Raw genomic sequence first — 14,400 nt, forward strand, 5'->3', positions numbered from 1 at the left:
GGTGATATAGCACCTCTTGTATACTCCTGGATAGAGCTGGAACGCATTCTACTAAGTATCCCAAGAATGGAAAAACAAGCACCACATGTACTCACAATCAAATTGGTATTAACTGATCAACACATAAGTGCACATATAAGAATAACATCTATTGGATGTCGGGCAGGGGCGAGGGGGGAGGGGGAGGAGGGAATGGGTATATGCATACACAAAGAGTGCGATGTGCATCATCCGAGGGATGGACGCACTTGAAACTGGGACTTGGGGGGGGAGGGGGGACAAGGGCAACATACATAACCTAAACATCTGTATCCCCATAATATCCTGAAATTAAAAAGAAAAAACAAGAACAATAGCTTATTATATGGTAGGAAAATGTCTAAGAACTTTGTACGCATTATATCTCATTTAATTCTTACAACAACACTATGCCATAAGTACTGCTATTATACTTATTTTACAAATGAAGAAACTGAAGCTTAAATAATATGGCTATCCCAAGTTACACAGCCAATGAGTTGCAGATGCACTTTATACCAGTTCTCAGATTTTAAAAAGGAAATGGTCTTAGTAGTGTTGAGATACATGTACAAAAAAAAAGTTCCTTTCCCTTCAAATACTGGCAAAATGAGGAGTGTACTTTTTAAGCCTTGCCTCAAAGCTGTGTTCCTGTTTACAATCGTTCTAGTGATAGCAGATGCAGATGGTATTGAAATCTGTACCCAGACAAACGTAAAATGCCTCCTCCTTTCCCTGCTCAAAGAAGAACTTTGCAAAACCTATTAAATGCAAAAATAGAAACGGTATAAGCAACTACAGCGTGAATTTGGGCTGTGTAGGCAAATAATCAAGATAATTCCTGTCTTACTCCTTTGGCTTAGTAGTCATTTTCTCACCTGATTCATCCAGGTAATGGCCTCAACTCTGCCCTGCTCGTCAGTATAGGTGAACATCATGCTGATAGGGTTTGGCTGCCTTTGATAAGGAAACATCTGCCTGCTGCATAAAGGTGGAAATAATGACAAATGTGCACCTAGCACTTGGGATCTGAAGTCAGCATCAACCTCTATGCTTACTGAATTATGGATTTCATTTAGAAACCCCAAGAACTTAGACGATTTAGGAAGGCAGCTATGATGTGGTGGGGAGGCCCTGGGTACAAGTTTAAGTACTGGCCGTTATCCACCAGCTGGGTGTGATCACGGCCTGACCTCTAGAAACCTCCTTGTTTTTATTTAATAAGTGAGATTCACTAATACTCACTTCATAGGGAATAATAAGGTTTCCAGATTCATAAACCACAATGTAGCACACAAACATTAGGTGCTTTATTGTCGTAATTACTGTAATTACTATAGATTCTGAAATCAGCTTCATCTCTGTATTGCTCATAAGCCAAACAAGTGAAAGTCATGGGAGTCTGTTAGGCTGAAGATCGGGAAACATCCATGCGAATCTCATTAGTGTGAGAAAGCTGGTGGATGCATTAACAGGTGAGATGCTAATCGCAAGCGAGGATGAGCTCAGCAGCAGATCCTGGTCTCTGCCATTACTTTGCCATTTCGACTCTCAGTCACTCTGACTTTTTTCTTTCACCAAGCAGGGTACATTCTATGCCTTTAGGCCTTGTAAAATAAAAGCCTTTGAAGGTGAGACCTTTTCCCTAGGAAAGCTGGCTCACATGTCATATATTGTATATTGGGCCAAGCCTCTAATATTTTCTTTGAGGATCTGGAAATCTTTAATGTGTTAACAACATTAGGCACACAGTAAATTCTCACCTTCTAGTATGTATGTTCTTTTGTGTCTGCACATAACCTACTTTATGGTTTTGAGTTTTTCTCTCCGTGCCTATAATCATTAATGCTATTACTATAAGGTTTTCCAAGGTACCAAAAAAAAAAAAAAAAAAAAGATTAATTCAGTATTTAAAGTCACCCAGAAAAAAAATTTTTTTTTCCATAAGCTGCAAAGCTCAGCTAAATCATGTACTTGGTATATTTATTGTGAGTCCAGCTTCTCTTTTTTCCATGCCCCTGTGCTTGACGGGCCAAAGGGTGTGGAGTACATACGAGAACCCTGTTCAATTCCCTGAAACCAGCTGTGAGGGGAGGGAGGCCACCTAAGTGGCGTCCACTGGTCACAGAGACAGCAATGGGACCCAGAATTCAACACAGAGCTAAGCACAAACAGGCACTTAAAGTTTGATGGACTGAATTTATCTAGATCCTTATAAGTTAGGGACATAAAATACTCAGGAAAATATGACCCAAAGCAGGTCTGGGAAATTTGTCACTGAAAACACTCCTATACCCAACTATTGGTAGCATCCAAGAACTTGTTTCATGCAATTTGATAGGCAGAAAATTCACAATTGTGCAGAGGGAGTGGGTAGACATTGTTACTCTTATCTTTGAAGGGGAGCTCAGGGTAACCCAAAACTCCTGACTGGGGAACAAAGCTCCATCTTTACACTAAATTTTAAAAAATACAGGCTGTGCATCTGACTTTCAATTTCTGAATGTCCTCTATCTTTTCACCTTTCCTGAAATTCAATGACTTGCCTTCCTGCAAATACAGAATTCTTGGGATTCCCAAATGTCAGTGGTTCTCAAACTCGGATGTGCATAGATCCATCTTGTTACAAAGAGATGCCTGAATATCATCCTTACAGATTCTGATTTTCTATGTTTGAGGGTTTTCCCCCACCTCAAAATTTCCACTGTTAAATTTTCTCGGCAGAGAAAATTCAGGAATTTGCATATATGAGTCAGTGACTGAGCAGAAAGAAAAGTTCCTCTGATATAGACAGCAAATGATGGAGGCAAGTAAATAGATTCTTCCTTTTCATTAACAATCAAGAGACTCTTCTAGAACAAGGTCTCATTTTAACAAGGTCCTCAGACAATGCTGATGTATCTCAAAGTTTGAGAACCACTATATATGATGTGAGAAAAAAAGAACTTGAAGTTCCCCAGGTTTCAGGGCAGTTCAGAGACATGGAAAGAATCAGTATATCACTTAGGGATCTTGTTAAAATACACATTCTGATTTAGTGGGTTTGGGGTAGGATCCAAGTTGCTGCCTTTCTAATCCAGTGTTGCTGATGCTGCTGGCCACTGGAACACACTTCGAATAGCAAAGGATAAGAGCACAGGCTGAGTTGGGGGGGCATCCCACAAACCTGGATCGAATCCTGGCTTCACCACTTTACTAGCTGTGTGATACTAGGCTAGTTACTTAGCCTCTCTGGCTGATTTCTTTATCTGTAAAATGGAGGTGGGCAGGTGGGAGGGAAGAATAGCACTGATCCCACAGTATCGTGGTGAGAGTTAAATCTCCAGGGCATAGCACTTGCAAGGTAAGCACTTACCAAAGTACCAAGTACATAGTAAGAGTCTACCAGACAGTAGCTCTTACCGCTAAAAATTTCCCCAAGTTGCCATTCCAGGAGTTAGGCTTCTGGTCTCATGCAAAACTGTCTGCATGACTATGTCTTGCATGGTGACTGCCTGGCTTGCTGCATTGCTTCACCAGATTATAACTTAGCCTCAAATATGTTTTCTATTAATGGGCTGGAGCTGAGCACAACAAGGCATGGAGGATTGAGCACTCCTTATTCAGACTGTGGGCGCTCACTGGGTGATCCCTGCCCATTGGGTCTGGAAATGCAGGGGTCACAGTGGGACCTGGCCATGGCTTCTCCACAGTGGTTGCTATTTCCAGTTCATGTCTATGAAATACATATAATTTTAAATCTTTACCAAGAGAGAGCCTTCCCTCTGTGGTTGATTTATGGAGTCATATTTATACCCTTATTATAAGTCAGCATTCTGGGCTCTGATTCCCCTGGGGTTACTATGGCTTGCTCCTGGGACAGCCAGAGTTATAACACCGATCAAACCTGCTGACCAAGTCATTCCAAGCTAGCAGACGCGGCTTCGCTGCCCTTCATGCCAGGGGTTTGATTGCGTTTGGGAGTGGTTAAAGCCAAATCCTGCATCCCTGAAAAAAATGCTTTTTGCTGTGGTTTGCCTGCTGTCACAATTCTGAATGTTCTGGAACAATGTGCTAGGATAGCCATAGTTTGAGAGTGTAGTCTGTCACTGGGAGAGCCAATGACCAACACTCCAGCATTCTTCAGTGGTCAAGAGGACAATTTCACTAAAATACATGTCCTGGAATTTCAGAGCAACACACAGCAAAGGGGCCAAATGACAAAGATGTTCAAACAATTTAACTTTTGTTATCAGCACTCTCATGTGTAAGGAGTCACATCTCAAGCTCCTCACTCTACTTTCTCTAGCCCAAATATTCTCTTTAATACTGACTTCATGCATCCTAGCCTTTGATCTGGGGGCCCAAGACTGTCTCTTCCTGTGATTAGACTTCTCTGGCAGCCATAGGGAATTCTTGAAGGCATGAATATTCTGTCATTAAAGACTCAGTCTCATTGTTCTTCTTAAACTATCACTCACAGCTTAGAGGATTTTTCTTTTATTTTGAGTAGCATTATAATTAGCTACATAGTTTTATAAGGTAAGGGCCAAATTATTGGTTCTTCCTTTTCTTGCTTTCTTTCTCTCCCTGATTTGGCACCAATTTAGGGAATTTGCAGATAGGATACAGGGATCTAGCAAAAATTCCTCTGATATAAACAGATAATGGGGGCAAGAAAATGGATTCTCTTTCTGCTTTTCTTAGAAGCCAAGGCTTTATCCACACAGCTGGGAAGCAGGTAGGTGCCTCCTTACACACAGGAAGAGGAACCCTGTGTCTCTGCTTCCCCAGGGAAACAACGGAAGCCATCTTCTTGGATTTCCAGGTGAGTGGCGAGGAGTCTATGGTCCTGGGCTCAGGACTGCTATGCATGAGGCCATTTGGGACCATGTCTGAAGGTCTACTGAGATAAGAACCACTGGGCTGGGCTTGGGAGTAGCCTTGGTGGGGGGCCCTGCTCCTGCTGGGCCCCCTCAAATGAACAGAGGTAGTAGGAATGGAGAAGGGAGTTGCGTAGACGGAGGTGAGGGAAGATTCTATCTTCATTTTAGGAAACCGTAAGCGCCTAGGTACAAAGGAGGGACTTGCACTGATACACCCTGGAAGGAGTACCGGTTGTGGAATCCCCATCCAAAGCCCAATCACAGAGGAGAGTGGGGAACAGGGAGACAAAGAAGTACACAGATAGCAGAGTGTGCTCTATATGCAAGGTTTGGCCCCTAGGGAGGGCAAGGCAAGTTCTTTAGGCCATGTGAAAAGTATATGGGTGGGTCCTTAGTGTTGAAATTTGGTCGAATCAAAAGAAATTTTAAAAAGAGAGAAAATTGCTGTTTCCCATGTGAGTCGCAGTCATTTAATTAACATACCTGCACTGAATACTTAGCTAAAGGATTTCGTGGCAATTTTTTTTAACTTAAAATGCACGCCGAAGAGCAAGATTCCACAGTCTTTTTCTTCATACAGTGATTATTATTATTATTTTAAAGATAACCCACTGTGGAAGCCCATAGCACTGCCAGCAAAAACAAAGTCCTGCCATCGTTAAAAGTATGTTACAATTTGTGGCTATGTACCCAGCATTTGACATGGAGTGGTGTTCTATTTCAACCCAATTTAATTATATGCTCCTTTTATATATTGTGGATGGCTCACACTAGCAGAATTGTTTTGCCTGGTGAAAAACTGGCCATGACTTGTCATAATGGGCTGGTTTATAGAACCACTGAAGTATAGTTACTGCCCATCATTCGGGAATTATGGCACCATAACAACCCTTTATTTACATATACTGCTGAGACAGTAAAAACAGCAAATAGATTTCTTAAATCGAGACGGCAGAAATTTCCCCCCAGGGTACTTGGCCCTCATTGTGGCAGTAACATATGCAAGTCTAAACAACTTTGGTGTCTGTATTTCGACAGTGCATCATTTCATGGACAGTTTATAACATTCTAATAATAAAATGGACTCTAAATTTGGAGTTGGGCTTCACTAACATTAGATGGTAATGTGCACAGCAGAATCTCTAAGTGATTTGTGAGGAAGGTTTAAATTTGTTAATCACACTACTGCTGAGCGTCTCTGCAAAGGGGCTGAAGTGGAATCAGTGGTTGGACTGTTGGGGGGTGGTGAGCCTTCAACCAGGAACATGCCTGACCTAGTTTACATTAACACAGACACTGCATCTGGGTACAGTCAGAGATTCTTTTATCTTTAGACTTCCAGGACTTAAATAATCTTGGCTTTTCCCTCAAACAAAAGAAACTCCCTATAGATTTTTTTTGTCTACTCCTGTTCTTTCTTTCTTCTTCACAATGTACTTTTGTGGGAAAAAATATTAGGGTAAAACATCATGAATTCATTGACTGTTTTTCTGTCCTGAGATTTCATGTAAATTTCCCTCTCCTTACTTTCTACTCTTTTGCAGAGCTGTCACTAGACTTATTTTTAATATACACATTCTAAAAGCACGCTCTAAAGATCTCCACTATATTTCTATTCCTGGGGCGGTGGGTCACCCCTTTTAGCTTCTAGTAAAGTTGTATGTCTACGTGTGGTCAGCAACTCCCTGTGCATTGACGTAGGCAACTCAGACTGCTACTACCATCATTCTGCAGTGACCTGCAGGTGGCCCACGAGGGCACATACTTAAAAGGGGGCCCTATTTGTGCAAGCTTCAGAGGCTTGGGAGGGTGTGGGGTAGACAGCGGAAGGGGCAGGGTTGATGGCACGTCTGGGCTCCTGCGCACTGTCCCGTGGGATGCTGTAAACTGGCTAAACTGAACACTCTGGTTCTTGTCAAGCTCTGAGGTTTCCCTAAAGCGGATTGAGAAGCTCAGCGAGCGTCTTGGGTGAATACCACACTCTAGAAGAGCCCTTGGGTGGGGACGTCCGGACTCCCAGTAGGTTCATTCCCCCCATCCCACCCCCCACCCCGGGCAGGATGCCCACTGCGCAGGCGCACTCACCTCCTGAGGGCAGGCCGGCGCAGCTGCCCCCGTGCTGGCACGGGCTGCGCTCGCACGCGTCGGGGTAGAGCACACAGCCCAGCTTCAGCTCGGTCAGGCCCACCACCTCCGCGAAGCTGCTGCGCTTGTTCTGCAGAGGCAGCTCGTTGTTATTCAGCACCACGGAGTCCAAGCAGCCCTGGAAGCCGCTCAGCACCTGCGTGACCCGCGTGTCGGTCAGGCTGCGGATGTTATCTGCCTGCACCAGGGCGCCGAAGTAGATGGTACTCTCGGTGTTCAGCGTCTGGAAGTAGAGGGGCGCCCTGCGCCGCTCCACGTAGCTGTCGTCCAGGGACAGGCTCGTGAAATTGCGATTGAGTTCCAGGAAGACTGAGTGCCAGCTCCCGTCGTTGACAGCGCGGCCTGAGATGCCCAAGATTCCCGGGCCGCTGCCGCAGTCCAGCTGGAACCACAGCTTGCCATCCACGATCTGCGCGGGCAAGGAAGAGCGAACACCTTTTAATATGCATCTGGCAGTGTGCTTCCCCACAGCCTGGTCCTCGCCAGCCCGGGGGCTTCACAGGAGGGCTGTAAGGGGGACATTGTTTTTGATCCAATCATAAATCTGCAGTGGTTTGATTTTTAACCACTTCTCTTCCTCATTATCTGCCATGCAAATGCATGCCTGATATTTCACAAATCTTATAATAATACGAGCATAGCTTCAGACATCCATGATTATATTTAAGAATGTACCTACTCTTTGAGTCTTCATCCTTTAAAAATTCACAGCAATACTTTGTTTAGGGGTCAGTTATTCTCTGCACCCTCTTAGTCATTACCAACACAGGAGTGATTTCTGTGAACGCATTAGTATTTATTGTACATCTTCTACATGACAGGCAGGGTGCTAGGTGCTGTGAAGACCACAGTGAGCAAGAAGAGCTATCTCTGCTCTCTCGTGGCTTACAGTCTAATAGGGGAGGTAACCATAAATCAAATAGTCACACAACTACATATATACTCCCTGAATAAGTTTACGTAAGTATGCTATAGGGAAGAGAAAGAGATCAGGTAGAAATGAAAGATTTCCTAGTTCTCAGCTTCATGTATATTTAAGATTTAAAAACTTCTTTATGTTAAACACTAGTATATTCTTAAAATAGTCCTTTAGGATGCTGCTCATCATTTAGGTAAAAGTTATCTCATAAAGTGCTTAGGGCTTGGCCATTTGCTTAGAATACATGTATATTTAATGACAACCGGAACTCCAGAAGGATCCTCTGGTTAACTGCTCACACCTTGTGGATGCTATCACCTCTGGTCCGGGGTGCTGTAACAAAGACCAGCCTGCTTTTCTGATGACAATGGTGTGGCAAGAGCATCTAACTCCCCCCAGGAGACTAAGCCCAGAGGACATGACATACAGGAAGAAAGTGTGTGCTACTGGAAGAGACTGGCTAGCAGAGAGCTGCTGAACAGGGACTGGTTGTCCCGGAGACCCAGGTTCAACTGTTGTACACCCCTGTCTACATTTCTCAGAAATGCAAGGTGGCTTTAGGATCCAGGGGATGAGGGCTGGACCCCTGTCTAGCCAATACATTTACATTTGGCCATGAAAGAATTCACAGCCAGAAACTGTGAAACAAAAGCTTCTTTTCTAGCCTATGTCTATGACCCAGCAAGAGGACCTGTGGAGGCCAGTGTCTGAGTCATGCAAGGGGAGCTGGTATTTGTAGTTCTGTTCAGAGAACAGATACTTGTCGAGAGAAGAAAAAGGAAAAGAAAGAAAAGGACTGGACAGGACAACACAGACAGCTAAGGAGGTATAAAGATCAAATGAATTCATAGATATAAACTGAAATGGTCTTTCTGAAATGTGGTTTACTTATGACAGATCTGTTAGGGATTATCATGGCGCCACTCATTCTCACAAATGGAGTATTTCTCTATGCCTCAGTATGTTCCAGCAGACAACTAATTCTAGTCCCTAATTCTTAGGGACTCTCATTCCTGCCTGTGTAGATTCCATGGATTCTCTTATCCTGCACATCAAGTTCATAGGTCATGCCACATAAACGGGTGTGTATGGAAGACAGGGGCTTTGTGAACCAGGCAGAGCCCTGGGAATTTAGGAATGCTGAACTTAATTCAGGCTTTGAAATGTATCACCCAGGTCACCTGGGGAGAATGGCTTGGCCTCTCTGGGTTTGGGTTTGGAGAGTAGAGAACTGCTGTGGCTTACTTTACAAAGCTACTGTGTCCACTGCAGAATGGTTAGCCACATCATACACAGGCAGTCCATACATACACTGCTCTGTAACAGTAAATGTATGAATGTAAAAAGACTGGAGACAAATATTTGTGTTCTTTTCAGATGGCTTTCATGTGTAATCATATGCTATTGTCCTTGTCTTTTTTTTTTTTTTGGTTCAACAAAATGAACTGAATGGATATTGTAAATCATACCAGAATACTTGCTCAGTGACAGCTCCTGGATAATATCCATATTTGTATTTTAATGTAAATAATAAAATGATCAAATGTGACTTTGGGGACTACCTTCTTCTGGCACAGTTTATCTGCTGTTTTGCTCTGTGGCTACAAAATGCTGTCCCCAATCTATCACGGAAGTTTTGATGGTGAGGGCATAATTCATCGAAGTTTTATAAAGAGATGTTCCATTAACATATTATTTGGTTCATTCCCCTCCCTTCCCCCAATCCCTACCTCCTTGAATAATCAAAAAGTTACATATTCACCAGGAAGAAATGATGTGACTCTGATGTATTCACATACATCTAAGTTCTGTAACTAAGGAATATGAAATTATCTCATACTAACACTGAGCATGGTTAAGTTTTCATTTTTATTTTCTATTGAAAAAATAACAGCAGCAACATTGCTAAATGAATGAAGCCAGATGCCTACATGATTCTCAGTATTCTACAAACAAAAATCATTTAGATCTTCAAAATTCTAGGAGGTTGAAATTATCAGTCTTATTTATATGACAAATTAAAATGCTGATGCCAAAAGTTACCTTGCAAAGAGTTAGTGATATTTTGCTATTTCACATGTATATTATGCCAGGGAGAGAAAAGAACACTTTGTTCTTTTCATGTCTAAATTCTCATACTAGAAAAGTATACTCTGATCATTTTTAGTATTTCTCTGTCTTCAGAATAGGGTTTACCTATTTTAAAGCCTCAGTCTTTTCAGAGAATGAAGCTTTCTCAGATCAGAGGGCAAGCTATTTTAATAGAAATTGAGGTATGCATGAAACTCTGAAAAAAGTCTATAGCAATAACATTGAAATAATTTTCTGGGGGTGGGGTGCAGCTAGGTAATTTGTTAAATGAAATGCATAATTTAGAGAGTTTTGCCCCAATGTTATAAAATATTTAGATCCTGAGGATTGTTTGAAATCAGCGATGTGCTTTACCCTGTATCTTCAGTAGCCTGAGCCTTGGGAGACAAGAAATCAGAGCTCTAAGAAATCCTACTTTTATAGGAAAGCAGAATTTTGAGTAAAAGGTGCAAATTATGGCATGATTACTGCTTCAGATCCTTGGTGTGTGGCTCTAGTAAATGCACCATAATGATGAAACTTGCATGAGGATTATTAAATATTCTTTGCAAAAGGGATGTTTTAAAAACCCATTTTCAAGGCTGCCATGAATGGTTATCTGGTACACAGTAAGTGCTCAAAAATATGTTTTGAATGAATAAATGAATGGATAAATGATCATCCCAGCCTCTGAATCTCTTCTTTTGATAAACTTCTGCAGTACTCCTAACCTGCTTGCCTCTGTCACAAGTCTAGACCCACTATTGACTGGCTATCACTTTGACCACGTCACCAAATCTCTCTGAGCCTCGGTTTTCTCACAGGCAAAACATAGACGCTCGTACCTACATATAACAGGAGAGAGAATCAAAAATATATGTATGTGAAAGTACTATGTAAACTCCCAGGTATTTTATTATAATTAAAAAATATAATTATTACAAGTTAACTCACTTCTCGGTGACACTCACATAGATCCTTAAAACTCTTGAATCTTGTGGGGCGCTTCCTTGTTACTCTGTTAATCTATGTGGGAAAGATGTGACCATCCCAAGTGGGCTGTTTTACAAACCAAATAAGCTTTGCCTATCTTCCTTTTAGTCCTGGGGTCTCGGGCTAGCCACGTCAGAATCATAAGAAGGAAGCAATGAATCATTTATGACTTCCCCAAAAGATAAAACACATGATAGTTCTAGGTAAAACACCAAGTTCTCCTTGTGTTTTTGCCATAATATTGGAGCCAACAGATCGACACAGAGAAAAAGTCTGCTCTCCTGGTGATTTCTTCTGATTGCACATCTTTTCTGGCGATTTGACATGTTGCTTTAACAGGTGTGGGGAGAGTCATGGAACCTAATCCAGTGTTTTCACTGTCGCTTTGGCTGCAAGGAAATTCCGAGTTATGGTTTGTGCTGAATTGAAGTAGTTATTCTGGGTCTAGATTTTTCAATAATGGTATTTTACCCTTCTCCACTTTACTGGTTGGCTCTTAACCTTTTATTTTCAGCTTAATGGTGCTTTGATCTTGTTGCATTTGGATGTTTATGGTAAGCCTTGAATCTCTTTTGGAAGAAGACAGGGTATCAATGGCAGATAGAAGAATGAGTGCCTTTTATTGTTGTTGAGAGACAGTGGTACTCCTTATCCATGAGCATTTTCACTTCTCCATGCAATTCTTTTACTGTCTTCAAGGGGCACTCTTCACCCTACTGATTATCTTAAGTACTTTTTTTAAGAGAATGTGCTCTGACCGGAAAAATATAAACAACCAAGAGGTGCAATTTAAACAAAGCATTTCAGCTTAGTTATTGAACCAAAGTACAAGGCATATAATGTACCTAAAGCCAAGGAAATTAAGTCTTGCATAAGGCTGAAAATGTTAAGCAAACAGATTCAAATCCCCTAAGTGGATATTCTTGGCGACTGTAGGAGAATAACTGCAATAGTTCACTACAGCTGTGTCCTGCTTTGGGCAAATCCAACATAGGAGAAAAGTAAACTTCCAGAACAGACAGATTGGGGGTGATTATTTGCATCACAAAAGGATTAATGGGAGGGTTCCTTCAAATAGCAACCATCTCTAGTTTGTTATAATTCCATTTACAGTTTCAATTTACACGACTTTCAGAAACACGCTTGTTTCATGAAACACAATATACCTTAGGAGCTGGAGCTGCCTAAAAGGTTTAATTCTTCTTTCCCATCCCCAGGGATCTGCACATTTTAGACATTTGCCAGTGAAGTGTCAAATGACAAACTCCATTTTAGGATCAAGCCATTTCAGGTCCAATATTTTTGTTCTCTCTCAAATTTAACTCTCTATCAGAGACTTGCTAATTGAAAATATTTGCCTCATAAGGATGTTCTGCAACTACCAGCCCTGTTAGAGCATGAAAGAAGAGCAAGAAAGGTCAGTGGGACCCAAGCAAAGCCCTAGGAGTTGGTAGCTCTGACTGGGCAGAGCACTTTCCTAGCAATTATACAAACCCCACCTCTCAGGGCTATTTAGAAAATAATCTACTGACCCAAGGCAGGCTGCTTCAGGGACCAGGAGGAAATACAGGCAAGACTTAGGTTTCTGCATATTCCTTCTTTCGCCACGAATATCTGATTTGAATGCATTGTTCTCTAAAATCATGTACCTGAATTTCTTCTCTTATTTTCTTTTAAAAACGTTGCTTTCCTTTGCAGAGTTGAAATCATTCTCTGAGTTGCATGGATAAGGATAATGGGAGATTCCCCACAAAAGCTCAAAAGCCAACTTTTAAACTTCAACTCTCTGTTCACTCAACTACGGTCACCAAGTAATATCCAGCAATACTAGAAGTGGGTAAATAAGAGCCTATGTGATAGTTAAAGAGAAGCCACTGGCATTTAATGTTCTCTATATTTCTCTCCTTTCTCATCTGCCTTCAGGATTAGAGACTGAGTCACCTAATCAACTTGGATCTGACACATCAAACAATCAAAGGACAGAAGCTAGAAGGGCCCAACATGGTCCGCTTTAAACCTGAACCTTGGGAAGAAAAAGATTTCTAGCCATTTCCACTTCGATGGGCATTTTCTACTGGAGAGACTCCAGATGTTTCTGAAGAGCACTTAAATGGGCTGGGATAGCAACCTGGTGAGAATAGCATTAGATGAAACACATTTTCCTCCTTTCCTCCCTTCCCCTTCTCACACTAGAAGGCTGAATCTGGTCTACAGATGTCCAGAATGTGACTTTTGATAAAATGGGTTGTAGTGGCAAGACAGAGAGCTAGGGATAGAAGACTAGGAGCATGGAGTGAGAAAGACTGGAGTGTGGGTCCAGTCCAGGCCTTGCCACTTATTAGCTGTGCAATCTTGGGCAAATAACTTAACCTTTCTGAACTGCTATCCTCTTCTTGATTAAATGGGGAAGATAATATATAACAAACTTATTATGTTAACTTTATAATAAGATTAAATGATGAACATAAAGCTGTTACTATTATTGTTATTGTTGTTTTTATGAAGGCACCAGAGGCCCTGAACTGAATATAAATGTCAGACCTGTGCTTAAGGAAATCTGGATGTCTTAGAAGGGTTTCTGAGGCTGAGAAATGATTTAAAAATTGGACTACTTATAATCTTCTGTACACCAGATCTCCAACTTCCTCCCTGAGCCAGATCATAGTCGCCCCCCAAAGTCAGTGGGATAGATACACATAGTGGAAGGGGACACGGCCAATCTTTTTAAGGGACCACCCCTGTTGTGGAATTGATTAGGAGATACATCTAATGAACTGTTGAGTGATTACAGCTCAAAGGAGGCCAGCCCTTGAACCCACTCTGGAGGGAAATGCCCTATGTACCAAGAGCCAATTTTGAAGCTCGATGTTCAAAAGGAAATGGGATGTTGGCTCATTTCCCAGTTTTGCTGCTGCTCCCCTTTGCCCTAAAGTCTGCTTCTGGTCTTCTGAACTTAAAAGACAAAATGATTTCAGCAGTCCCCAATCCAAGAGCCAAAACACTAACATGAGAACTGACTGCAGGAAAAGATAACCCATTTTAATTACCTTCAGAATTATGCAGGGATTTGCTCTGGTGTACATTATAATCCCATTGCTTTGCAGGGTTCGAAGACGCAGAGCTAGCTTAAAGTCCTCTTCTTTGCTATTTTCAGAAAGCCGGTATTTGATGTAACTATTTCCAGCAAAGCTGAGAGAAGTGTGCCCTGCAGAGACCATTGTGAGAAGACATACATACTTTTAACATCCACAGATGATCAGGGACACATGAAATCACCCCAACTGCCACCAAGCAAGTGGATTAAAGATCATGGGAAGTTAATAAAGCATTGAGGAGAAATAATTTTTTATTAAAACCTGGTTCTCTGTTGCATATCACACCCTAATTTCA

The 14,400-nt window shown here is 41.8% G+C and overlaps 1 protein-coding gene across 1 annotated transcript in view; it reads right to left on the reverse strand.

Moving 5' to 3' along the window:
* The window catches only part of FAT3 (FAT atypical cadherin 3), a 528,492-nt gene that overhangs the window by 25,330 nt on the left and 488,762 nt on the right, over window positions 1-14,400 (reverse strand). Inside the window, exons 20-21 of the mRNA XM_012657230.1 lie at window positions 14,058-14,215; window positions 6,969-7,437 (exon numbers count right to left, since the gene is read on the reverse strand). Coding sequence (XP_012512684.1) covers window positions 6,969-7,437; window positions 14,058-14,215 — 627 coding nt within the window. The remainder of the gene's footprint in view (window positions 1-6,968; window positions 7,438-14,057; window positions 14,216-14,400) is intronic.

Source organism: Propithecus coquereli, unplaced genomic scaffold (genome assembly GCF_000956105.1).
Source record: "Propithecus coquereli isolate 6110/MARCELLA unplaced genomic scaffold, Pcoq_1.0 Scaffold534, whole genome shotgun sequence".
Classification (NCBI taxonomy): Eukaryota; Metazoa; Chordata; class Mammalia; order Primates; family Indriidae; genus Propithecus; species Propithecus coquereli.